The following is a 26555-nucleotide window of genomic DNA, read 5'->3' as shown; positions in this document are numbered from 1 at the left end:
TGGTATCTACCCCAAAGAGTAGATACGGAGCAAGATAGTTATCTGCCTCAGCACTCGCGACACCCAACGCAGTGCAGGACTGTGCTGTGATGCGGCGGTGGTGTATTTGCAATTTAAAAAAAAAAANGTGTTTCCTCTACACTCATTTAGGAGTGGCGGCCCGCCACTCCTAAATGAGTGTAGAGGAAACACTGTATTGGTGAGAAATGAACGAGGAGGAGGAGAGGAAAAAATGACGTGTAAACGGTTATTGATTTTTCTGAACGGTTATGATTTGTTATCCGTGTACCCGTTTACACGTGTAGATGTTGACATCCCTAGTGTATGCTATCAACTTTGAATTGGGCTACAGATAATGTTAAGTTAACGTTAAGCAGTGATTAATTTTCCAGAAGGGGGCGCTATTTTGTTAGGAACTCGTTCCTTTTTCCTGCTACAGTGGTTGTGCAATGGTTTTTGGAAAGACTAATAATGATGAACTACATAGATCCATATGACTTGGCAACCCAAGGCTTGATTACAAACTCACTCATGTTTGGACTGAGCGCGGACCATGGACTGTATATAAAAATGGACAACATGACAGCTCCTCCACAGTGTAAATTTTCAGTTTTAATCGCCCCCTGGTGTATGACTGCAATATAGGTCATAAAGCCCGCCCCTCCGTGTTGGTGAATGGACATAGGCCAAACTAAATCTTGAAGCACACACCAAATCAAATTTTCTCCGAGATGGTTTCTGTCACTGAAGGTAGTTCTCATCACGTCGGTGTTTGTTCTCTGTTGTTTGTTTTTATCATGAGTTAGGTTTTAATCAGTTATTCAGTTTTACAAAAGGGGACTTTCCACCATGATTGATGGCTGTGACCGCCATTGCATGCACTCACATTCAATGGGGGCTGCTCGTGATTGGTCGATTGGGTGTTTTGGCGGAGACTCCCCTACCGTGGATACCGCTACTGCGCCGACTCCCGCTCTCAATGACATCACCAGCGCAAGATGGCAGCACCCATATTCGGGATGTTTTAGCCTCACGTAAGCATAGTGGGGGTAAGTGGGGGCGCATCATTCATTTTTATATACAGTCTATGGTGCATACACTTCAGTAACAAAGTGCGCACCTCACAAAATAGCACACAGCTTAACGCACCTTTACAGTGTCTGTGGTAAAAAAAGAAGATGTGATTGATGACCCTTTCAGGGTTTCTATACTTGGCCATTTTTGACAGCCTTGTAGTTAGTTGTTTTATGACTCATTTGTAGGTGAAGTAAGTAGCATATCTAGTCTTTTAGACAATTTAAGCATCATCAAACCTGTTGTTTTTTTATTTCTTGCTGCCATAATACAATGACAGTGAGCGGTGTTTTCTCAACCTCTAAAGTGAACACATTGAAACTCATCTCCACTGTTCCTGTCGTATGTCAAACCAATTCTTCATCCTCACACACTCCTCACGACAAGTCGGCGGAGGATGCTTCGTACTTTTCTCACTCTGAGTCAGAACACGCTGCCACAATGCACACTGACACCACTTGACATTGTAAGCCGCGCCATCACGACTGCATGTTTCCACTGCGTTTCTTCATATCATATTAGAAGTCATATTCAATTAGCTTAATTAGCTCATACACGTTGCTTAATCATCGAAATCTGTTATTCACAGGATCTTTTTTTGAACCACGAGCTGTTGTTTTTTCATACACAATATTGCTGCCCTCCTCTTTGTCACCTTCTTGACTTTAACTCTCATATTTGTCATTTTTTATTTTCAGGCGGTAAATGACAAATATTCGTCTTGATTTGCACCTGTGTTTCCTCTGTGTCGGTGTGTGCGTACTTTCAGGTGCTAAGTGTTTCAGAGGGTGTGAAAAGGCTTTGTTCATCCTGATGTTTTGAACTAATTAGTGCCATCAAGGAAGGCAGACAGAAGAAGAAACTACTCAGAATTGTCTTATTTTTTGATGCTTTTTATTACTTTGAATTGTTAAGGTGTTTCTGAAGTTTTATGCCCGTCATGTGAGTGTTCTCATGTTTGACAGTGGAATATGTTTAGTATTGCGTTGTGTGGGCTGACGCCCCTCATCTTTCTGACGAGAGCTGACAGTGGAAGTGAAAAACTGAAAGTGTGAACAATGTTCCTCTCAGTCAGGGATTCTCACATTGCTTTGTTGAGGGGATACTTTTGCAAAATGACAGGAGGCCACCTAGCTACATACATGTTTCTAGAATTTTAGAACATTTCTAGGACTTTAGGAAAGGAAAAAAAGATTTTAGGACATTGATAGGATTTTTAGGAAATTTCTGGGATTCCAGACATTTCCAGGATTTTAGGACATTGATAGGATTTCAAGACGTAAGGATTTTAGGACATTTCTAGGTTTTCAGCACATTTCTAGGATTGTATGGCATTTTTAGGATTTTAGGAAATATCCAGGATTTCAGGAAATTTCTAGGATTTTAGGACATTTCTAGGATTTCAAGCCATTTTAAGGATTTTAGGACGTTTTTAGGATTTTAGGACATTTCGAAGATTTCAGGACATTTTGATGATTGTAGTACATTTTTAGGATTTTAGGACTTTTACAGGAGTTCAGGAAATTTCAAGGATGTCAGGACATCTCTAGGATTTTAGGACGTTTTAAGGATTTTTTGCCATTTCTCGGCTATGAGAAAATGTTTAGGATTTATGCCGTTTGTAGGATTTTAGGACATTAGGGTCTTAGCTTGCACCTCTGTTGGAGACTGTGGGGATCCTCCACTGGCAATTGCTCTTAAACAGCATCTATTTTGATGCTTTTTGTACACTTTAGGCACCTCACGTATACTAAAAGTACAAAAACAATTCCCAATGTTAATCATTTTATTGTGAATTAGACAATGGTTGAGGGGCCACCTGGCACCCTACAGAGGACCACATTTGGCCCGCAGGCCGTAAATTGAGTATCACTGCTCTAAGTCATGAGATGTTAATTTTTAAGAAAAAGACCACACCACCATCACATCCACATCCTTTGCTTTCTATATCTCTCAAAGGTAATACAATTTCCTGCCTCTGAAAAGGTAAAAGCTCCTTTAAAAAGACCTGCGAGTGGCGGCTTTGGGCCATGTAGCCACTTATGTTTCTATTCATTAAAGGCTGTTTTTATTCAGCCCCGTTTGACCGAGCATCCAGCCCATTTCCAGCTAACTGGGCTGATTGAGGACATTTCTTAAATGGGCTCCTCTTTACCCTACAGAGTTAATGAAGGGTGGGTTGGCGGGGAGTTATCGGCCAACCCTCGGTCCCACTCCACTCAGAAGTGCTTCTTTCTGCGCGCTGATTGGACGCGCTGAATTGCATGAATAAAGGTGATGGAAAGAATGGAGATTCTTGTATTAATCTGTCCTCTTGTGTGGATGCATTTGCACTGTAATGCACAAGGCGTCCCTGGATGTCATGTTGATGTGGTGAGCTTTAGGCTTCTGAGCAATGTTTTCTCATTTTCCTTCTCTGCGTCTGCTCTCAGGCTTTTGTTTCCCGCAGTGCTCAGTTGTTCCTAGATCAGTCCAGTCCATACTGCAGTTTATTTCTCTGATAATCAAGACGTTTTCTGTATTTCTCAGTCTTGTTTTATACTGTACAAAATCACACTCCAGCGGTTGTTGAGGTTTATCCCTTCTCTTTCATGTGTCCCTCCAGGTCACCACTCCATCTTTTGGCCCAGTGAAGACCTATGAGCTGCTGCACCATATGACTGGAAAAGGTCTGTCGGCTAAGTATCATTTCCCCAGGCAGCCGTGTTTGTACCAGCCCAGTATGGTTGCTGTACAGGTCATACTGACCAACAGCTCAGACCACAGCCTGGAGGAGATCCACATAGGAGACCGAAGCCCAGCGAGCCTCAACATCCACTGCTTTAACACCATCGGTGAGTATGAGCACCACACCTGCAAAAAAAACAAAACCTCCGCTTACACCTGGTAAATCCAATAACGGTCATAAATTAGTAACATTACCATCAAATGTGATATTGAAATTTAAGGTTGGTAATATTCCATATTTTTAAGGTAATCAAATCCCATGAAAAAGGGAAAACCAGCAATTAATTCATCTATTATCAAGTGTTGTTTGTGTATATCAAAGTCTGATGTATATTGTTTCCTGTGCCACATTATATAGTGTTTTTTCATCACTTTGATGATGTCTTTAGGGTTTTAGGATGTTTTTACAGATAAGGCCATTTCTTATGTTTTAGGACATTTCTAGTTCTTTAGGCTATTCCTGGATTTTAGTGCATTTATAGGGTTGTTAGACATTTACAGTTCTTTAGGATGTTTCCAGGATTACAGGACTTTTTTTTAAGATTTCTTTTTTTTTTTTTTTTTTGACATTTTGTAGGATTTTAGAATGTTTGTAGGATTTTGGGTCATTACCAGGGTTTTAGGACATTTCTAGGATTTTAGCATGTTATGACGATTTTAGCACAATTCTCAGATGTTAGGACATTTCTAGGATTGTGGAAGTTGACTGGGTCACTAATAGATTTTTTTGCGGCTTTTATTGCCTTTAATGGAAAGGACAGTTTGAGAGTGAAAGGGGGAGAGAAAGAGAGAGGGCGTCATGCAGTCAAGGGCCAGGCCCAGAATCAAACCCGCGGCCGTGGCAGTGAGGATACATCCTCTGCTCTATCCACTGAGCCACTTGGTGCCCCAGGAGTGGGTCACTTGGTTACAGGGCCACTGGAGCATTTCGTCCGTCCCCGGAAGCTGAAGTCAGACTAACAGCTAAAATGGATCTTTATCAGCGCAGGTCGTCATTCCTTATTTTCTCACTGTCTAGGCGTCCCATAATGTTCAGGTATCAAAGAGCTTGGGTTAAAAACAAACTCTCCGCTGTAGTCAACTTCTGCTTGGAAGTCGCCATTTTCTGGAAGTGGAGTCCCCTCACATGAGGACGGAGGATGTGCAGAAAGAACACAGGCAGAGAGGAATCCGCTTCATTGTTTACATGATATAAATTTTCTTTTGAACAGTTTATGAAAAGGTTTAAACTACCCCTCTGCAACTGATTGAAATCTGACCCGGTTTTGGCCTGTTTAAGCTGATTGAGGTTTTTTTATGGATCACGTTTAATCTGTTTGGGCTTTTAAACCTATTCTAATCAGATTAATAGGCTCCATGTAAATGTGCCTAATGATTTATTTGCAGATTTCACATGTCATAGTTGTTTTTTCCTTCTATAACGTAAACACCCACATTTATTCCAATTTCTATGTAATATTGGTTGACTCTTCTTTTTACTCATGATGGCTGACTGGAATTTCTGCAGCGCTACCTTTACTATGATTGTTCTCAGACAGGTATTAAATGATCATTTTAAGCCTGTTTGCTATCAGCTCAGCAGATACCCCCCCTCCCAACCTGAAAACAGCCAATATTATTTCAGCTAATCCCTGTTCATTAGTATCGATCAGAACCAACAAACATGCACCATCTCTGTATTTCTTGTCACACTGTTGTATGATGGCCACACTCTGTATATAGTATATGACTAAGAGCACGGCTCCTTCAAGATCTTCTTCTTCATGCACATACAAACATACACACAGAAGTGGTGTGCGGTGGAGCATGTTAAAACTGTCAATTGCAGGGGATTGATTGGGCATTGAAGGAACTCAAGCAGGCAAACAGTGGGTAATTTGGATCGATTGAGCCTGGCTACTGTGGGCTGGTGGCTGGAGTCTGTGTGGAAAAGTTGCAGAGGATGAATACAGACAAAGCTTTATGTAATGCTGATTTGTGTGCGTTGGTTAAAGGACAATGCATGACAGGGTTGTATTTAGTGAGAAATATTGCACATTGCCACTGCAAGGTACATAACTTTTCCATTGCTGCTCATCTCCACGTGAACAATTGTTACACCCGCAATTTAAGAGTTTAAACCCAAATAGTATTTGTGATTTGCTCTCTTTTTGTGTCCTAAATCAATAAATGTTGTTCTTGTTAATTATAAGCAGCCAGCTGGGGCACGTGCTCTGCCTTTAATTTTTCTTACACAAAAATAGAAAACAAAACATCAGATATCATCGAACATTAAACTGATATCATTTTTTCAGAGCTGATAATGATTATTAGTATTTAATGAGACTGATAACCGATATTTGGAACCGATATGCATTTACAATAAAAATGAAAATCTTTCTTTCAGTATTTCGAATTTTGAAATTCCAGTTAATTGCAGCATAGGTTATATCTTTTTTTTTTCCATGTAAGCAATCATCCCTAAATATTATACTCGAGTAATTACATAGATCTGAGGACACACTGACATTGCAAGAAAATCCAACCAAGAAAGAAACTTGAGCGCTCAATTGATCATACAGGTGGTAAACAAACCAAAAGCATCTTTGGAAAAAAGCAGTCAAAAACGCATAGTTTCGACACTCATTTCCTGCTTCAAAGGTCATGACATCATTGGTGCCAGACTTTGTTGCCAGTGGTGGACAGTAACAAAGTTACATTTACTTGAGTACAAGAATTTGCCATCTGAGAAAGTAGGACACTTTGGTTGTCTTTGGCCATTTCTTTAGGCTTTGTAGCATTTTCAACAAGCTTTTTAATCTACAGATTCTACAAGTCAGTCAGTGTATTCAGTGTTTTAATCTAATTTCAGGCAGTAGGCCCAAGTGGCCCGAGACTGTTTAGTGTAAAAATACTTCATAAATGACGTTGACTTCCTTCTTCTGCCCATGGGATCACTGCATAACAACTTAAAAATGAAACCATAAACAGTTACTTCTGTGTGCACAGCGTACTGTGAATGATGTCTTGCTCTTCTGGGCATGTGTGCCATGTCAGGGCCATGACCAGTTCACACTGGAGCCTGATATTAGCCACGTTTTAAACGATAATGTGAACTGCTACATTAAAAAATCTAATCTAGAAAAAAGTCAGAATTGAGTGCTAAAGCTTGTAGTGTGAATGTAGTGTTAAAGTCATTAGCTTCTGTAAATGTAATGTGACAATATACAACAAAGAATTGAGATCTTCTTTGTCAGTTTATCAAGTTTATTAATCAAGTGCTCGAGTACTTTTAATTCAAGTAATATTATCAAGTATATTAATATCTATACTTCATCTAAAGTAAGAGACTTCTGTGGGCGCCTAGTAGCTAGCCTGGTAGAGTGGCGCCCCATGTACAGAGGAGGTGTCCTCATCACAGCAGCCGCGGGTTCGATTCAGATTCTTTCATCCCCTCTCTACCCCTTTCACACTTGAGCTGTACTATACCAATAATGACAAAAGAAAATCTTAAAAAAAAATAAGAGTTGCGTACTTAGTCCACCATTGTCAGTGGAAAATCTCCTACGGATCTTCTCATCCCGTAATGAAGAATAATTTCTATAGTGTAGTATAGTATAGATTTTATGTCGACTGCATGTTTCACAAAATGGGTAGGTAGGTTTTTATTTTAAGTTGGTCCCAGTATGTGGGTTTTAGGAGAATATATTGGCAGAGATGATATATAATATTCATAACTCTGTTTTCATTTGTGTATAATTACATGAAACTAACAATAGTTAATGAGCCACTCATACCCACAATGTCACGGGTCCTCTTTCAGAGTCCACTGTGTTGTTTCTACCGTAGACCAGAGAAACAAACCAAACTCTGACTCAAGACAGGGCCAGTCAAGTATTTATGTCGGCCCCCGTTGATATCCTGCATGCTCGGCACGTGGGAAAGTTCTGTTAGTTTCAGTCTGAAACCTCATAGCTAGAAAGCATAAAATCCTGCACACAAGTCCTGTAAATTGCTGATTTAAAAAAAAATCTAAAAAATAAATTGCATAATTCCTTTTCAGACAACTTGTTTATACATATATTATCACTTTATATAGGTGCAATTTGTCCCAATTTTAGAACAAACATTAGATACCAAAAGAAGGACACATGTACCTTTGCATTTTGAATAGAGGCCCTTACTTTTGAGGTTATCTCGTGGTCTATTTTCATACATATAGGGAGACTAGGAAGGATGCTGAGATTGTTTAAAAAAAAAAAAAAAAGCAGAAAATGTGTCAGAGAAACTGAAGGCTGGATTGGAAGTGAGTCCATGATGGCTCTGTTTTCAGACGCTTTCCTCAGGAGTCTCCTCTCCGTCTGTGGAAAGAGTTATACAGTAAAACAGCGCTGCTCCACGGAGAGAGAAACACAGGCCGACAGGCGAAGCGAGGAGGATGTTTCTGTCTGTCTGTGTTCTTCTTCTCCTGAACACCCCACTTGTCCTCCCCCCCCCCCCCCTCCTCCTTCTCCATGTAGCTGTCCAGACTCTCTCTTCAGCATTTTTTGGCTTTGCTTAATTCTCCGTCTTTTTCTTCCGCTCTGTCTCGTCTCCTTCACCTCGTCTCTCTTGATGCTGATGCTCTCTTTGACAAGCCTGTTGTTTTGGAAATATGCTAGTCCTTCATGCAATTTTTTTTTTTTCCTCCCCGAGGCTAGGTGTGTGTGTGTGTGTGTGTGTGTGTGTGTGTGTGTGTCTGTGGGTGGGGGGATTGAAGGATAGATTTCTCACACACGGTGGCCTTGCTTTGTGAAGTAGAAAACACAAGTGGTGTGGATGCCTGTCTGTTCCACTCTGCTGCTGCCCCTCCACCTCCTCCCTCCTCCCTTTGCTTCATCCTTCCCCACGTTGCACACTGTGCCCTTGTCACTCACTCTTCCTTTTCTCGGTTTTTTTTCTCCTCAGAGCGGCTGGAGCCAGAGGCCTCAGTGACGGTTTCCATGGGTATTGACTTCAGCGACTCGACACAAGCAGCCAACTTCCAGTTGTGGTAAGACAACCTGACATCCACTCATATCAAGTCGGTCTTTTTTCCTCTCTCAGGCCTACATCTTTTTCACAACCTTTTTCTGCTGCTGCTCTCCGGATTCATCACCGCATCTCCCTCGCGTGTCTCTTTCTCTTACGTTCATTTGCATCCCCTCTTCCCTTTTTCCTCTCTCATTTGTTCTTTGGTAATTCTCCTTTTCCTTCCGCGCTCTGTGCTAGCACTCCCAGGTGAGACATCAGCCACGATTGATCCGGGTTCACTGGGATAACAATTATTCCTCCAGTAATCAGCCCCAGCTCAAATCAACCTGCTGAATGCCATCGGCACCGCTGCTCAGCTGATCAATAACCTTATCAGAAAATCTGTTCAGGATGGGGGAATCAATCGGAGCCCAAAATGCCATTCACAGAGCGTGGTTTGCAAAGCAATCAGAAGAGAAACATTTAATACACCAGCAAACACACACAAGAGCACAAAACACGCACACTGTACCACACGTCATCATCTTTTCACTGAGATGAAGATGCATTTCACTACAGAGCAGAAGTGAATGCTGTCTTGCAAAAAGTCCAAATGTATACTCTTTTTAATTAACTCTTTATGTTGGATATCCTGTTTATAATTAAGTATTCGTCTCCTGTTGTTTTCCTCCCTCAGCACCAAGGAGGACCAGTTCAGTGTGTCTATCCAGCCCGCTGTGGGGGAGCTCTTAATGCCCAGTAGCATGACAGAGCAGGACTTCAGCAAGGAGCAAGGTCAGTTAAATTTGCATCAATGAAATAAGCTTAAAGCCTCTGGGAACCCACATCAACAAAAACTTTCTTAAAATATAACTTAGAGTAGGGCTGGCTATTATCACAATATTTTAAGGCTACATCGGGATACACAATGTATAAATATAATGATAATAAACTTCATTTATAGAGCACTTTTCATACAAAGAATGCAGTGCTTTGCAACAAAAGAAGTGCAACAGAAAAGACAAATAAACGATCATAACACATTTGGTGAGAAACAAGATATAAAAATCAAAGTAGAAAGTACAGCAATTTAACATCACATCTAGTAACATGTCCTTTAAACTAATGTTAACTACTGAAATACAAAATGTTTGAATGAACTGCAGTTACAATAAGGTTAAAAAAGTAGCTAGTCATATAGTTAAGTTGAATACACTACTGTTAAAATAACATTTTAATAAAGTCTGGTTATAAGGCAGTTAAATAAAGTGCTTTTATTGTGAATTTTTAAAAAGAATTGTATAATTAAATAAATTAGAGTAGGCATTTTTATTGTGAGGGACCTGGCTTGTCTCAGGATGGAAGTGTTGATGTTTTTTGCTGTTTTTGTTGGACGTTTGTGTTAGCAGACAGTAAAACAAATGCCGCGGCGCTTTTAACTGTGAGGATTCATTTACTACGAGCGGACACCAAACTAACAGCTCTCCAGTTCAAATATTACTAACGTTTGCAAGTTGCACTGGTGCTCCATGGTTGCAAAATGTGATTAAATTAGTCACGATCGGAGCTCTGCAAATACAAACACACACCTCACCTGCTCACACTAACACTACCACAAACACTTTTTAAGTTCACTGTAAGCTGGAAACAAACCAACAGCTCTCCAGTTCATATATCAATAGTATTTGCAAATCGCTGTAGTGCTCTGTGGTCGCAAAATGTGACTGAATAGTCACTGTCTGGAGCTCTGCAAAAGTGCTGCTTTTTGTTTGTGTCTGTAAGAGACAGAGAGCGCCATAGAGGAGATTGAGAAGCAAAACACCGGTGGATTATAAAATTATGCAACAATTTACACTCAATATTTGCGATACAGTCATTTTACACATTGCATGTTAAACAAGCCGCGAAACATGAAGTATATCTGATATATTGCCCAACCCTAATTTAGGGTCTGACATGCATATTTAAAAAGCATAAAAAATGATCAGACATTATTCTCAATCCAAATTTGAAATATATTCATTTTAGTTTTTTCACAGTTTCCTGAAGCTGGGTTGATTTTGGTGTGGTTATCCCAGATCCATATCACATAATATTAATAAAGACAATCAACAACTCAAAGTCAGGTGTCAGTTGTGTAACAATCACCTCATCCAAATCAGTATGTTGTTTTCTTCTGAATAGGCCCAGTTCACAGCAGTGTCTCTTTAAATCCGGATGCTGATGATAATCTGTTGATTCTGGGCTAAAATCAGTAGTAGCTATACTTTCATTGCTAAATCTAATTGCAGAGTATAATATGATAAATTCATCCGTTGCAGACATAAAACATAGTAGGTGGCAGTGTCTGTGTGATGAGGTTGAGCTAAAGTGAAATGATGTGGTTTTTTGACGCCCAAAAAACAAAACAAAATACTGCATTTTTTGGTCATTTAACATAAATACATAATATAAAAAGGATGTTGACAAAATTAAAAGCATTTTACAGACCTAATAACAATCATACCATCATACATGATGAAGGCAGGGATTTAAATCTTTAAATTAGAGAATTTTCTATATTGTATAGTGAAATCAAATCCTAGTAGCCTGCCTCTAATAAGCATTTCCTCACCTTTGTCAGTTAGGTAAAATGCTTGCCTCTTATGAAGCACTTAAAGGTATTCCCCACACAAACACACAGGCACACACACCTGTAGAGCTACATACTGTGGTGACTATTGAGAGCAGACTCATATCTGAGCCATCAGTGTGCTCTTAAGTGGCTGCTTAATGCTGCTTCAGCCTTAATTAATCTTCACTCGCCGTGTTTTGAGCTCAGCTGAATACACCTCACACTTAAAAAAACACAACTTGCTTTTGCTGGACCCTTTCTTTCTCTCTAGCAAATTGCTGCTTGATGGCAATTGAGGGAAGTTAATTCATTCTTTAAGCTGACAGGTTTTCATTATATTTGCCTTTAAGACCTGTTTTATTTCAGTCTAACTTGTGCATATTTATCTCCGTTCTTTCTCGCAAATCCTTGCTCATTGCTAAGTGCACATGAACTGGTCCTTTGCCTTCAGATGAGTCTTTTTTCGGACTCTTTTTGCAGTAATAAAAGGAGGCACCCTTCTGTTGTTTTGCCATTTTATGTACCATTAAAATGTGTTTTATCTCTTTGTTCTATAACTGTCAGTCCTAAAACCACATCTCAAAATACAGCAAATTGACTGTATAATTGTGATTATGCCCATAGCTCCTATATATTTAGTCTAAGTTTAAACTGAACAAACACATTTAATTAACAGTAGTCCCTTAGTTTAGCTTTGCTTTGCAAATATGTTTGCATCCTTTCAGGTAAGCTCCTTGGCATGAATGAGACGTCTGCAACAATCACCATGGCAACAGCAAACACCTCCAGCCAGGCCATCAGCAAGCAGGTCCTGTCCATGGCCAACGTAGGGGTGGTTTCATCCAGCCAAAACAACTTCCACAGGTGAGCCGTCCAGACATGCACACACGATTCATTCGCCACATGAATCCTTCATGTCCACACGCTGGACCTACAGACACACATGTTCACAATGTGTCCAGGGTTACCGCGGATCCTAAAAAAGTCTTAAAAGGCATTGAATTAACTAATCTAAAAGTCAAGGATTTTAAGATTTTTTTTCTCATAAAAACATACACATATACAGCAAGTTCCCTGCAACTTTTTTCATAAAGTAAAGTGATAATTGTAAAAAAAAATAAAATAAAATAAATATAAATAGCTCCCTGAGGTTTTACAAAGTAAAAGTTCCTCCAAGTTCTTTGCCCTAATTAATTCATTAATTTTATCGGCGGTCATTAAAATAAAATACAAATACAGATAATCTGCAAAATGCAAAATATCGGCCTCAATAATTGGCTAGGCTGATAATCTGTCAACCCCTTCAACATACTGAGGAATGATATTTATATATATTAGCATGTAAAACGTAATGCAAAATTTAGAAATAAAAAATAAATAAACTTGAAAAAGTTAATCTGATTTAGTAGCATATCCCTAAAGGCCCCAAGTGTATGAAAAATCTGCTGAATATTTTGGGTACAGAAATGCATTGCTTTGTAGTTTATTTTATTTCATTTAAAATCACTCGTGGACAAATTCACTCCCACAATAATTTTATTTGTGCAGGAAACCTTAAGTTCAGTCAGTAAATGTAGAGATCCCAAAGTCTCACTTTGATTCTGTTTCGTGAGTTATCTTGTTTTGGCCTAGATTGAGAAAGTGAGTGTGCCTGCGTACACGTGCTTTGTGTTTTTTACACGGTGTGCATGCAGGTATCATAAAGTCAAAGTGTCTGTGTGTCCCCCAGCAGCCTCGCAGAGACAGACATGCCAGGGGAATGCCCTGAGAAGCCCGGCTGTGTAATTGGTGTACACAGAGTGTGCTAATGAGCTTCCTCCTCTGTCACGCACACCCGAACACCTGATAGATAATTACACCTCCCTCTCTCCCTCTGTTTCCTGCTCTGTCTCTCTTTCACTTCATCTCTGCATGCCCCCATCTGTCTCTCCCTCCATACCACTGTCTCTCTTTCACTTCCTCTTTGTCTTTCACTCCATCCCTCTGCGCCATGCTCTGTCCTCCTCCTGCTCCTCTCTTTCTATCTCTTTGTGTTCCTCCGCTCCGTGCAGACATGTCTGTCTCGTCGTCTTTTGAGTGATCTCTGTTTTTTTTTAAGGTATAGAGGAAACATGGAGGAAACAGTGGATAAGTAAGGGACAGTGAGGAAGTGGGAGTGAAAGAACAAGAGGGAGACGGTAGCACAAGGGCACAGAGAGCTGGAGGAGTGAGTGGAAATCAATGTTAGCTAGTAGGAGAGGCCTGCATCCAATAAGCCCATACTTCATTCAGAATAACCAATAGCTCAAAAGACTCCATGCTATCAATCTCTGTGCTGCCTCTGTGACGGCTACAGAGGAAGACGGTCCCCCAGTGTCGCCCTGTCTTCTCATAATAATGAAGACACTCTTCTATGTTGTACACAGGAGATGTCCAGCTCTTCCACACTGTCCTCAGGAGGTCTTTATATTGGAGATGGCAGACAGGGTTTCTGCATACCCTTAAAAAATCTTATAAAGGCACTGAATCATTAATTTAAAAAATAAAATCAAATAATCCATTTATTTAGTCTTTTAGGGGACTTAAAAAAGCAAAGGCACGAATAGAAGGGATTTTATCATTTTCATCTGATGCTGCATAATAAAATTTTAAAATATTTGGTAACATCTACGTTTTTGAACAATTCTTCAACATTTTTCAAATTCATTAATCCAAAAATAAAGTCTTAATTGGTGAATTGTCCTAAATCAGTATTTTAAATGATCTGAAAAAGCAAAGATATGGCAAGAAGGATATAATGATTGTTTTTCTGATGTTGCATCATAAGATCTCTCTTTAATAATTTATTTTTTACATTCAATTCATTAATCTAAAAATAAAGCCTTAATTGGTGAAAGGTTTTAAATCCTACTTTTGAAAGACTTAAAAAAGCAAAGACATGGGAAGCAGAATTGTGTTTTAAAAGTGTTTTAAGCGGGGGTTTTTTGACGTTGCGTAGTAACATCTTTTGGGGGGGGGGGGGGCTGGGGATTAATTTACTGTGTTTCACATTAATGTCATGCAGATCAGGACAGTTGAACCAACAACACTCACTGTGCTTCCAGCAGAGCACGCTGTCTGTTATCCCTGGACGACATGAAAGAGTGCAAATTCAATGAAAATTGGCCATTTCACTAAGATTTCTTGACTAAAACCATTACAAGACAATGCATTTAAGGCTCTGTGTTTTTTATGAAAAACTTCATGAAAACAATTTTCAAACTCGGCATCATTGGAATCAACACAGTGGAAACTTGCCAGTGCTTTAAAAACAAACTATTTGTTTTAGCTTAACACATTTGTTCTGGACTACATTAAAATTTGAAGTTGACTCAATTTGAAAAGACAAACTGAATCGTTACAAAAAATGACCTCAATTGTCTTCCAAATTGAAGTCAAAGTCAAAGTGAAGTCAAATTGAAATTTTAAGTTGACTAAAATTGAGAAGTTACCTCCGCTTTTCTTCTCAAATTCAGTCCACTTCAAATTTTAAGGCAGCCGGGACATTTTTTAAAGTTAAAACTAACAGTTTATTATACACTACACAAATGCCCAGTATTAAAAAAGTCATGTTAATATTTCATAAAACATGTCCCTAACCCTGTATGCAATATATGTTGGTTCATGTTTTTTTTTCTTCAATTTTGTTTATTCCAAGTTGCTTTAAATAAAGTCTTAAAAAGTTTAAAGACGAATTGGCTCAAGAAATGAACCCCCGGATGGAGTCCTTGTGTCTGCAAACACAACAGGATGGTTTGACAGTCTCGTCTTTGAGAAGTTGTAATCAAGATCTCTAAATGTGTCCATTCAAGGTTTTAATTTGGTGCCATTAACTCTATGTTCAAATAACTAACTGCAGAATTATTATGTTTTCACAGAGTTTCTATTATTAGATTAATCAATAAGTCAACTGACATTAGAGATAATTTGTCACAGTTTTGCTGATAGATTAATCATTTAAAGTTCCAGTGTGTAGGATTTAGTTTGATGCATTGACAGAAATATGATATTATGTCATAAGTATGTTTTCTTTAGTGTATATTCACCTGAAACTAAGAGTCGTTGGGTTAAAAACCAAACATTGGCTCTGAATAGGGCCATTCGCATTTTCATGTCAGCCACTGCAGTTCTCCTTGAAGCTTGGCACATGGGAGAAGTTTCACTCAGTAATAAATACATAAATCGTTGCAGCCGTAGCTATTATTGCTCTTTCAAGCTGCAGACTTGATGCTGGAAAAATGTTTGTTAATTTTGTCATCTATTTTTGCTTTGCGTTGTTTGGAAACAGCATTGGTTTCCTAACTCCTGCACATCAGTTCAAGACAATGTATCATTTGTAAACAGCACCTATTGCATCCTAAGGCTTTATGCACACTACATCTTACTCTTCGTAACATCCAACTTGCGATCCCAGCAGAGAGTGGTGAAATAACTAGAGCTTCAACTAATGATTTTTGTTTTTGAACTTTTTATTTTTTCAACATCAACACAACACATACAACATATAGTACAGAGTATATGTTCACAATAAATTTACCTACTTGTCATATTTTTAGTCTTTTCTTGTCCATCTTCAACACTAGTAAATACCCATTCAGTGGTAATACCATTCCCCACAGAGCACTCACTAACTTGGCATTTAACTCCCACCTTGCCGTTCACGGTCTAAGGAAAAGAGCACAAAAAATATACAAGCATGCCAAAACATTTGTAATAAAATTAATGACAATAAAATATAAACTGAAGTTAAAAACAAAAACAAAACAGGAGAAACAAAACATTAAAAACAAACAAGAAAAACAAAGCAAAAGCAAAACATTTTTTCATTTTTATTTTTATTATTGATCAATCTGCTGATTATTTTTACATTTAATGCAAAAAAACATTAAAAAAATGTCCATCATAGTTTTCCAGAGCCAGAGATGACTTATAAAATATCCAAACAACACTCCAATCCCCCCTCAAATAATACTTTAATTTAAGTTAAATTCAAATAAATACATTTAATGTATGTCATATAAAATTGTGCAAAGCAACAAGTAGTCACATTTGAGGAGCTAAAACTAGAAAATGTTTGGCTTTTTTGTGAGATAAATTACTGAAACAGTTTCTGCAGTGGTAGATTGGGTGTTTTTGTGTGTTGCTGCTGTGCATACTTTGAATAACACACACACACACACACAAAGCAGAGTGATCGATCTGATCGGATGCACCCACTGAGAGCTTATTGTGGAGGTCAGTTGGCATTAAATGTGATGTGTGAGGTGACCTCTATCCAGGAACCGTGTTTTTTCCTCCTCGAAACTGGGTGAGATAACACACAGTATTAGCCCTCAGAGGAGCGAGATATTAGCTTTAATGTAGAAAAAGATCTCAATATGAATCCTAAGAGTGACACAGTTCATAACACACTGCCTGTGCACTTCCATGTGTGATAGATTGCAGTGTCGGAGTTAACACCGCCTCTGTTTAACAAAGCAACAGCCTGCCTCCCCCTCCTCCCTGCATCCCCTGCACTCCTCTTGTTTATCAGCAGGGTGCAGCACTGCTTTTCCCAAACAGGAGCAGAGGCCCGAGTGGAGGGTGGGGGGTGGGAGGGGTGGATGCCACTGAAACACAGAAATTGATTGCTGGAAAGGAGGATGGCAATAAATCAAGCAGGAAAGCAAATGTAGAAAACGCTGTTCTTGTTTATGTCTAAACAGGCGGAATAGAATAAATGTGCTCTATTTTTCAGTCCGTTTGAAAGCAAATTTGATCGAATTTTGCATGCATTGCCAATCCCTCCGGTTAGAGCCTAATTTTCAGAAGAAAAAAAAAACCCTGAACCCCTTGATTTATAAGCTGTGCTTTCTCTTTACTTTACACTTTGATATAATTAAATTATGTTTCTCTGAACATTGTGAATTTTCCTTTTTTTATGCAGTAAAGTTGAATTCTTGTTCCAATTTAAGATTTAATTGACTCTCATTTATAACCTGACTAATTAAACGTCTGGTCTCTTTATTACGGATTGCTTCGGCAGACAGTTCTGATCTGTTCTCAGATGATACAAAGAGTGTAACTGTAGTCTATTAACAGCCCACATTACAACCGTGAAGACGCAGCGTGCCGTTACATTTAACATTTTCCTTGAAACCTCGTTGAGTTAAGTTTCCCATCAGCCTCTACAGTCTGTTCGTCCTCTCCTTCCTCTCACGTTCGTCTGCCCCTCTGCCCTTCGAGTGCAGCGCCGCGGTTTGTCCGTATGGCCGAGCTCTGGAGATGCGTGGAGGGTTCCCGCTTCTAATTGGGGCTAATAGCTCTGGCCATCTGCCTGGTCTGAGTCTGCTCGCATGTGTTGGTCTCCTGGTCTGGCCTCACTGACCACTCAGCTGAAGGACACTCGTCCACTTGTCCACCTGGCCAAGAACCGGGATAGAACAATAATATCCAGCTGCAGCCGCCGCAGGTTTGGCCTCAGCATTTTTCAGATTTTTTGGTGCACATACCATTGTCAGTTTTTGAACCCAACCTCGTTTCCAGAGAGTTAAAGCTGCTCAAATGTTTACTGAACATGCAGGGGGGGCTCGTGCACTCACTGTGGGTTAAGTCCCGCATTCTTGGTCTGCAGAATCCTCTGCGTCCCCTCCACGTGAGGGTGAATGTAAAGGTGGAGCCCACTTTGTGTTAGCAGTGGCAGGGTGGAGGGGAGGCAGATGGCACACACAGGCTCCTCCGCACTGAGGAGAATCGCAGATAATTGGAGAGTGATGCTTAGCCGCAGCCCTGCCGATCGATGCCAATCCGCCTGCTCTAAGTCCAGGGGTTATGCTTTGCTTTTCTTTCCATACACTGCAATTAATCCAGTGTTTAGCCCAGTGTGTGAAGAGTGCAGGAGAATACCAATGACCCGTTTAAGGCCCGCTTGTCCTTAAGCTTTCCCTTCTAGTGCCTAAAAAATGCACTGATGTTGTGTTGGATGGAGATCTGGTCTTTACACCTGCACACAACCGGAAACGGCAAAGTGAGAATATTTTCCAAGCTCGGAAATCAAACACAATCAAAACACGCTCCTATTTCTTATTACCACACAGGAACACAGGCCCACAGCAGCATCTCCTGAGACGGAATGAAAGCAGCCTCGGGGTAGTGTTAACTGGCTGAGTAAATGATAGATTTATATCCTAAATCCATTAGCAAAGCCACGGGGACTACATAGACACCTTAAGCTGCTGACAGTGAGAGCGAAGAGAAGGGCCCATGTATGTTTACGCTACATGTTTACCTGATTGTGTGTTGAATAGTAACATTTTTTTTCCCCCACATACACTGTAAAAACATTTTTGCTTGTTTCAAATTTTTAAAAAAATCAGTGGACAGGCTCCCTAATGAATTCTAAGTTGATTGAGAAGATATCTTGAAGTGCTTGTGTTACGATTCAACTTGTCTTCTCAAATTCTTTCAACTTAAAAATTTGAGGCAGCCTGCACACTAACTTTTATAAGTTAGAACAGATATTTTATTTTTAAATTTTTATAACCCATTGCAACCTTGTTTTTTAAAGGTTGCAATGGGTTATAAAAGAGGACACATTCTGAATTCCCACAATTAGTAATTAGGATTGATAACCAATAGATTTATTGACTGAACATTGGTATCAGCTGATATTCGGCTTGTTGACTGGTATCATCAAACACCAAATTAGTGTCTGTATGTGCTGTGGCTTTTTTAAACACAAAATGCTGTAAAAATGGGCTACAGACTCATTTCCCATCGCCAGTAGAGCAGAGCTGTGTACACAAGTCTGTGTTTTTTGTTGTTGTTTTGTTTTGTTTCGGTTTGTCGTGTTTGACGTCACAGACAAGCCAGAAAAAAGTTAATAAACAGTCGAGAGCATCAAAGAGGTCTCTGAAAACTTTGCGGTGTCTACTTCTTTTTATACTACTTCTTCTTACTTAATCAGTCTCTATTTCAAACTTGTTGTAGACTAATTTAGAGTGATGTTGGTGTGCTGCTTGGATAAAGATGGAGGATGTTGTCTGGTGGTGCTTCATTGCATCTTGCAGTGCGTTTACTCGGGTGGTTGTGTTTCCATCAATGCCGATCTGAGCCAGAGCCGTTAAATCTGGGTGACTACTGCAGAGTCATTTTACGCGGGTGTGAATGCTGATTTTAACCTTTCCCACAACATTAAAAAGTCAGATGTTAGCAGGTGTTGAGAAAACATTCACCAGTGGCAGTGGCCAATGTTTTTCCATTGTGCTACGGAAATTTTGTGCAGGCAGAAAAGCAGGGCTGGAGTATAACGTTGTACATGAGCATTTTTCCTGGGGACAAGAGAAAACAAAAAATTGTTTGCCTGATGAAATCTGTGCTTAAAATCAGCAGGAGGAGAGCTAGTTTAACGTTAGCTGAAGCTGCTGGTGGTTGGATCTAGAAGCTGACGGAGGCTGCAATCATAAAAAAGAGCATTGGGCGAAGGTAAATTATAACATGGTGAGAAACGTGAATAAATTCAGTTGTTTGAAGGAGAAATTAGTTGGTTTTCACAGCAATATAAAATAGGAATTAGTGGAAATTCTGATATATTTTATAGTCATTTCTGTTTTTTTAAAAGATGTTTTCATGTAAAAGGAGGTTTTTTTAAAGGTTGTTGTATAAATATGTCTGATTGGATTTGAGCACATTCAGAGTTAGTGTAAGGACTGAATGACTTTAAAACAGTTCAGTTATTTCGCTATAATGAAGATTTCTTTGTTTCCCTAGCAAAAAAAAGGGAATAATTAACAACAAAAACAAAATAAACAGCAAAAAAAGAAAAAGAAATCACGATGGTTATCAGCCAGATGACTTTTTTAAACTGTATTTATTCAAACAAACAAACCTCTGTACATGTATATACATGCACACATAAGAAGTATAATAACTGTAATAGTTCATTGCATAAATTGTTAAGGAGGGGGTTTGAAAGAAAGCCTATAAAATAAAAATAAATTTTTAAAAAATTTAAAAAGGGAGAAAAAAACACAAGAATGGCGATGGATGCAATTTTAACTCATGCAAATTGTTATTTTAAACACATCTGTAACAGCCCAGAATTTCACAGTCAGTGCATCCCGAACATCAGACCCTGAATTATTTACAGAAGTACGAGCAGAGCAAAGAGGTTGGTATTTTAGAGAGAAATGAATCCTCTTCTTGAATGGCTTGTGTTTCCTGCTGAAGTGGCTAATATTTTAATTAAGCCCGAGGAGGACTCTCTCTCTCCTCCCTGAGAGCCTCCTGATAAACTCCCTCTCCTCTGTTGATGGTAATTTAGCAGCTCCCTAGAGACGCACCCAGACACACTGGGTTTGTGAGCCAGTGCTGTTTTATTGTGTACGCATGTCCCCCTCAGCACCCCCCTCCTCGTCTTTAATGTGTGTGTGCTAATTGGTGAACGTGCTAGCCGCTCAGCACGCCGTTGTGGGGCTCCGTGACAGTGCCTGTCCACAGGCCGTCCTGTGGGGGCCCTTCACAGGCTTTAGTCAGGCCTAAGTGGGGCTCTTTGTGGGCTGTTTGTCAGCCCTAAGCGGGCTGCCACGGGGGGTCTTTGTTGCGGGGATGTAGTGCTAAATGGAGGCAGATGGCGGGGAGTTAGCCACGTGAGGCTCGGAGCTGCAGAGGGGTAGAGGGGGCTCCGCTCGGCTCTGTCGCCCTCAAAAGAGGGTCACAGTGGGTCACAGCCCCTGTCTGCCTCTTGTTAGCGCTCTCAATGGGGACCATGTGTGCCCAGATTTGCCCCCTAGTCTGCAGGGACGGTATCCAAGGAAACGGAGGACCAAGAATTCTCCTGATAGTCCAGAGGGAGCCGGTGGGGCGAGGCAGCCCCCACACTGGTCGAGAGGCTCCCACACACTCATAGACACCAAGAGTCCATAAAAACAGGCAGATTTCTGTTTGACTGGCACTGAGGGCGTGTCTCACTCCTAATGGCTCTTTAGTCAGCTGGGATAATGCTCTGTCAGTTACTCTGCGCTCTATATTTCCTGTCACATCTCTGTCCCTCTTTGTCTCACACTCTCATTTAGAGTAATTACAAGGTGTGAGGTGTTGGAGAATTTTCTAAAGTGAGGATTTATAGGTTTGGGGGAGAAATGTCAGTTAAATGTGTAGGTTGGGCAACATATTTCTCTTTTTTATTGCTTTATTTTTGTTATTGATGTAGCTGTCAACTATTGGTTTCACATTCTGATAGTTTATGTGAATTATGAAAAAGAAAAAGTGACATTTCAGTGAAGCTTTTACACCCTCTAAGTGGAAAGGTCTTTTGTTGATAAGGAGATTGGCAATATAAAACATTTTCAATTAAAAAACAGATCATATATGAAGATTTGTTAAATTTATTCTCAAATAGCATGAAATATCCAACATCAAACCGTTCCGAAATCCTGCCCATTAATGAGCAATTATCAAATATGTGTTTTAGTTTTTATGTAACCATTTTTGCACCTTTTTCACATTTTTATTTTTGCACATATTTAAAAGGAAATCACAGAAGGCATTCTGTAGCTGTTTAGAAATTGCGATCAGTGTGTCCTGAGGATTTAACACAAATGTAATCCATCCCAAAAAGAGTAAATAAAATAAATAAAAATAGATTAAAATAAGGAAATGAAATAAGTTAAATACAAAATTCTAAGTTGTGTATTTTACTTTAAGTACATCTTATAATAATGAACAAATGTTGTATTCACTTGGATTTCTTTATGTCAGCAAAAGAACAAAAGAACAAACATATTGTCTCACTTAACCTTGAAGTTATGTATCATACTTTGGTTTTATTTGTCAACATATTTAGATTTTGGCCTATAAAATTTAGTTTTGGAATTTAGTTTGTGGTGCTCATAGCACTGAAAAATTACTTAAAGGTCCCATATTCTGCTCATTTTCAGATTCATATATGTATTTTTGGTTTCTACTAGAACATGTTTACATACATCATTGTAAGAAAAAAAAAAATCACATTATTGTCCTCATACTGTTTGCTTGCATATACCTGTTGTCACCCTCTGTCTGAAATGCTCCATTTTAGCATCTGTCTCTTTAAGTTCCCTTCCAGAAAAAGTCCATTTTGCTCTGATTGGTCAGTGTTTCCAGGTCTTCCAAATTTGCGCTCATTATCTTTGCAGCATCATTTCAGCTGGGGAATGTATGTAGTATGTAGTGTACTTGTGACATCACTACTTCACTGAAGCCCTGTCAGCTCATTTAAAAGCACAATTTCTCATACATTTCACTGTGCATTCAATTTTGAGGAACTCTGTCTTATAGCACCTGCTTGCTTTGTAATTTAAAAAAAAAGACTTTAAAATGGGCCTTTTTTACAGTACATGACCTTTAAAGTTACTTTTTTTGCAGAAACACTGTCCCTGTTACTACAGATATGTCACAGAACATGCTGCCAACAGTTTTTAGAGGATTTATTTCTACTTTCTACAGCTGAGCCACACAATCTGTCACTCTCCTGCAGGTTTGCCGGGCGGACAGTCAGCAGCAGAGCTCTGGTCATGGTGTCACTGGAGCTGAAGGACTCCTCCACCGCCCTGCTCACCATCAACACGGAGAAGAGCGTCATGGCGTCCATGTTGCTCCGAGACCTCAAACAAGCCCTCGCCCAGGCGTAGAGTGCCCCCTCCTCTCCTCCCTACTTCCTTTAGTAAGGTAAAGGGGAACAACACTTCATTGGAGATTTCACATATTTTATTTCTGCGGTTCAGGACAATTCCGGCAAACACACGGCACTTTTATCTATAATCCAAAAACCGAAGAGCTGAACTTGTGTTACTGACACAGAACTGGAAACAATGGAAGCGTGAAGCGTTTCTTATTTTGACGCTCTGCGGTTTTTGGAAAAAGATTGTCCTGAATCACAGGTATAACTTTGCAAATAAAGTGGTGATCCCCTTTTAAAACACACAGAAGGCATCATAGAAGTGAAAATACGTTTTAAAATGTGACCCTCTGACCTTTAAAAGTCACTCCTACACATGACACTACTCCATCCAATCATGCCAGACTGGTCATTTACCTCAGTGGTGACTCTTCAAATATAATTACATCAATAGATTTGACCAAATATTATTATGTACAAACAGCTGTGCATACACTTTGGGAGAAAGAATATGTTGCTGCCTCGTTCTCGGTGCTAAAGGCCAATTTTTTTGTCCCTCTTCAGAGGGACAGAACTCAACTGATTGAGTTCTTTTCGCTAAAAACATCGATGTCCGACTGTATTTCGTCGGCATTTGTGCCTGAGCCAAACCACTCTGTGTTTGCATTGATGGACTTTGTTCTCTAATGCCAAGAAAAAAAGAAAAAGAGCGTTTTCTCAGTATCGTTTGGACTGATCCAAACACTCTCATTACATTATAAATCTTTAAGAAGCTGTTTAAGCACCGAACGAGCCTCTGCCGCTGATGTAGTTTTACATTCCAACCTCTCCACAGCCCCCAGATCACATTTATTAAAGTGCCTTCTACATGAAAATAATATTTAGAAAAACCAAAACCTATAGACTTAAATCAACGAGGTCTTTTTATCTGTATGGCTTTTGCTGAACAATAAAAAGTGAATTTATTAAAACGATTAACATTTTATTTTGTTCGTGTTTTGCCCCGGATGATGCTCCTCGGAGTAATCCGGGCCATGTAACCTGACAGTCTCCCCAGCTGTGATTTATGGTCATTTAGATGAACGTGGCTGAAACACAAAATCGTTAATGATGAGCTCCGCTAATTGGCAGGCTGAGGCGCGCACCATGTACTCATGACATCACGAGCTTTATGGATCTGTCACTTTACCTGCTGACATATGGTCTTCCCCCTCTGCTCCTGTGTTTCCATCCACCATCAGCTATGTACTGTAGAATTAAATATTCATTAAAGTAAAGGTACTGAAACCATACTGTGAAAATACTTAACTACAAGTCCTGCATTCAAAACTTAAGGATATATCAGGGTTCCTGCAGAAAAAGTCTTTAAAAGGTAATCAATTAATCTAAAAATAAGGTCTTTATAATTGGTCTTGAAATGTCTTAAATTAATTTTCCATAAGTCTTGAAAGTGCTCAGACATGAAAGGTATGACTTCATCAATCTTTTTTTTCCTAAATTACATTGTTAAATCTCAAAATATAATTAAAAAAAGTCACAGTATACCGCTTGCATTGCTGTCACCCAAAAGTCATGTTTTATATTAAAGTAAATATTTGGGCAAAAATTCTCACTAATCCTAAGTAATTGGTGTCCTTTTTTTTTTCTTTTTCTACCCCAATTTGCCAATTTGATTTTAGTGAAATCCACCTTAAATTTCTTTCTTAATAGCATTGAGAAAGTCTTAAATTCCACTTGCTGTTAACTGTAGGAGCCTTGTGTTTACAAAAAATATCAAAAGTACTCAGAGTGTAGTATTTTGCATTTTATTGCTGTAGATGTAAGTTTGTGCTCATTTTAACTCTTTCATATCCTGTCAGGTAGTTTAATCCACAGTAATGCATCACATTCTATAAGATCATCATGTGTTTGTAGCGTGGCCGTCCTGTGAGAACAACGTATCTCTGAAGTCAGAAAAACAGCCTGTTTTCAGCTTTATGACGATGTATATTCCAGCTGATCCAAGAGGTTTTTTACAGAGTTTATTTAGTTTAAGAAGAAGGATAATTTTCTCAAAACGTAAAGGAACATTTCATCTTTCAGTTTGTCACAAACATGCAACATCAGCACATCTGAAGACTCGTGGATTTCACAGCACAGAGAATGAAAACCGAAGTATGAAAAATAACTTAATCTGACAAATTTAGTGCAGTAAAAGTGCAATATTTGCAATTTTATGGTAGAAGTACAGAGATGCATAAAATCGAATTACAAGTACCTCAAAATTGTACAGTACTTAAAAAATTATCTTAGTCACATTATTTTGCTGTTAGCGAAACATAGGCAAGGAGTGACTCCTTTTTAATTTATTTATTTTTTTATTTTTGCTCTATTTCCTTAAAAAAAAGAAGGTTTATTAACCAGTCATCAAATCATGTCATCAATAGCATAGATATTAAATGCATTACAGAAGTCTGACTATTATTTTTATTTTGTTATGGTAATTTTTTCCTCAACCCGTAAACGCACAACAAGCAACACATTGCACACCCTTCACTCCGGTATCACACACCGTCCCTCCCTCCAGAATGTGCTAGTGGCTCATATTACAGAAAATGGCCAAAAGGAAAAAAATAAAGCAACAACAAACAAACTAGGAGATAAAGAGAGGTAGTGATCAGATGAAATATCTATGGAGGTTAGAGAGTTAATATAGGAGAGAAAAGGTTTATGTAATCTTTTCACAGATCCTCTGACTGTGTGCTTGAGTTTTTTTGAAGTGGAGAAAGGACAATAAGTCCTTGAGCCAAGAACCAAGAAGTGCTTCTGAAAAGTGATGTCGCTCCAGGTTTCAAAGGGTTAAACCAACAACATTAAAGACGAGTCGGTCATAACAGTTGGTGTTGTGCAGCCAACAGTGGCTGCAGAGCTGCTATTAAAAGTAGTGATTATTCCTGATCTGCAAACTGTGGAACTCAAACCGAGTTGCAGGATAAATTGTGTTGTAGCTAATTTCATGTCTTTAATGTGAATTTCCTGCAGCAGAAGACGTATGAGGACTCGGTGCAGAGAGAATGATGAAAAGGTTTCAGCTGGACTCTGGAGTAAAGATGCTCTTAGCAAACTAAAGCCGATCCGTCGCCTAAAGACAGTTCTGCTGTGTTGCTCGTGGTGGAGTAAAGTTCAGTGCAGATGTACGTGATGTGTTTTAGCGTTGAGTGGGCCGATGGCGGAGTGTGCTTTGTGTCTGGCTGTCTTTTCCGGCTCATAAATAGCGTCTCTCTGAGGGCTGTGGTGAACACCTGTTAGCTCATCTGTCACAGGAGCTCCACTCGCATCCATCACCTCTCCCTCTGTACTCATTCCCTCAGCCAGCTGTTCCCATTACACACACACACACACACACACACACACACACACACGAGCTGCGTCAGGCCTGCCAGACACATACACACACACACATCATACAGATCCGCAGCCACAAGAAGATTTTTAAACTTATTTTCACATTGTCACAAGTTAGTTCACAGAAAGAAA

At 39.4% G+C, this 26555-nt stretch overlaps 1 protein-coding gene across 1 annotated transcript in view; it reads left to right on the top strand.

The window, feature by feature from the left end:
- ap3b1a (adaptor related protein complex 3 subunit beta 1a) overlaps positions 1-24344 on the top strand; it is a 78427-nt gene extending 54083 nt beyond the window's left edge. The window contains exons 23-27 of the mRNA XM_042509046.1: positions 3680-3908; positions 8728-8812; positions 9470-9567; positions 12112-12250; positions 22899-24344. Of these exons, the coding sequence (XP_042364980.1) occupies positions 3680-3908; positions 8728-8812; positions 9470-9567; positions 12112-12250; positions 22899-23052 (705 nt within the window). The 3' untranslated portion in view covers positions 23053-24344. The remainder of the gene's footprint in view (positions 1-3679; positions 3909-8727; positions 8813-9469; positions 9568-12111; positions 12251-22898) is intronic.
- The last annotated feature ends 2211 nt before the right edge of the window (positions 24345-26555 follow it).

This window comes from Plectropomus leopardus, chromosome 20, assembly GCF_008729295.1.
Source record: "Plectropomus leopardus isolate mb chromosome 20, YSFRI_Pleo_2.0, whole genome shotgun sequence".
In the NCBI taxonomy this organism is placed as follows: Eukaryota; Metazoa; Chordata; class Actinopteri; order Perciformes; family Serranidae; genus Plectropomus; species Plectropomus leopardus.
This window is presented reverse-complemented; position numbering and strand designations above follow the sequence as displayed.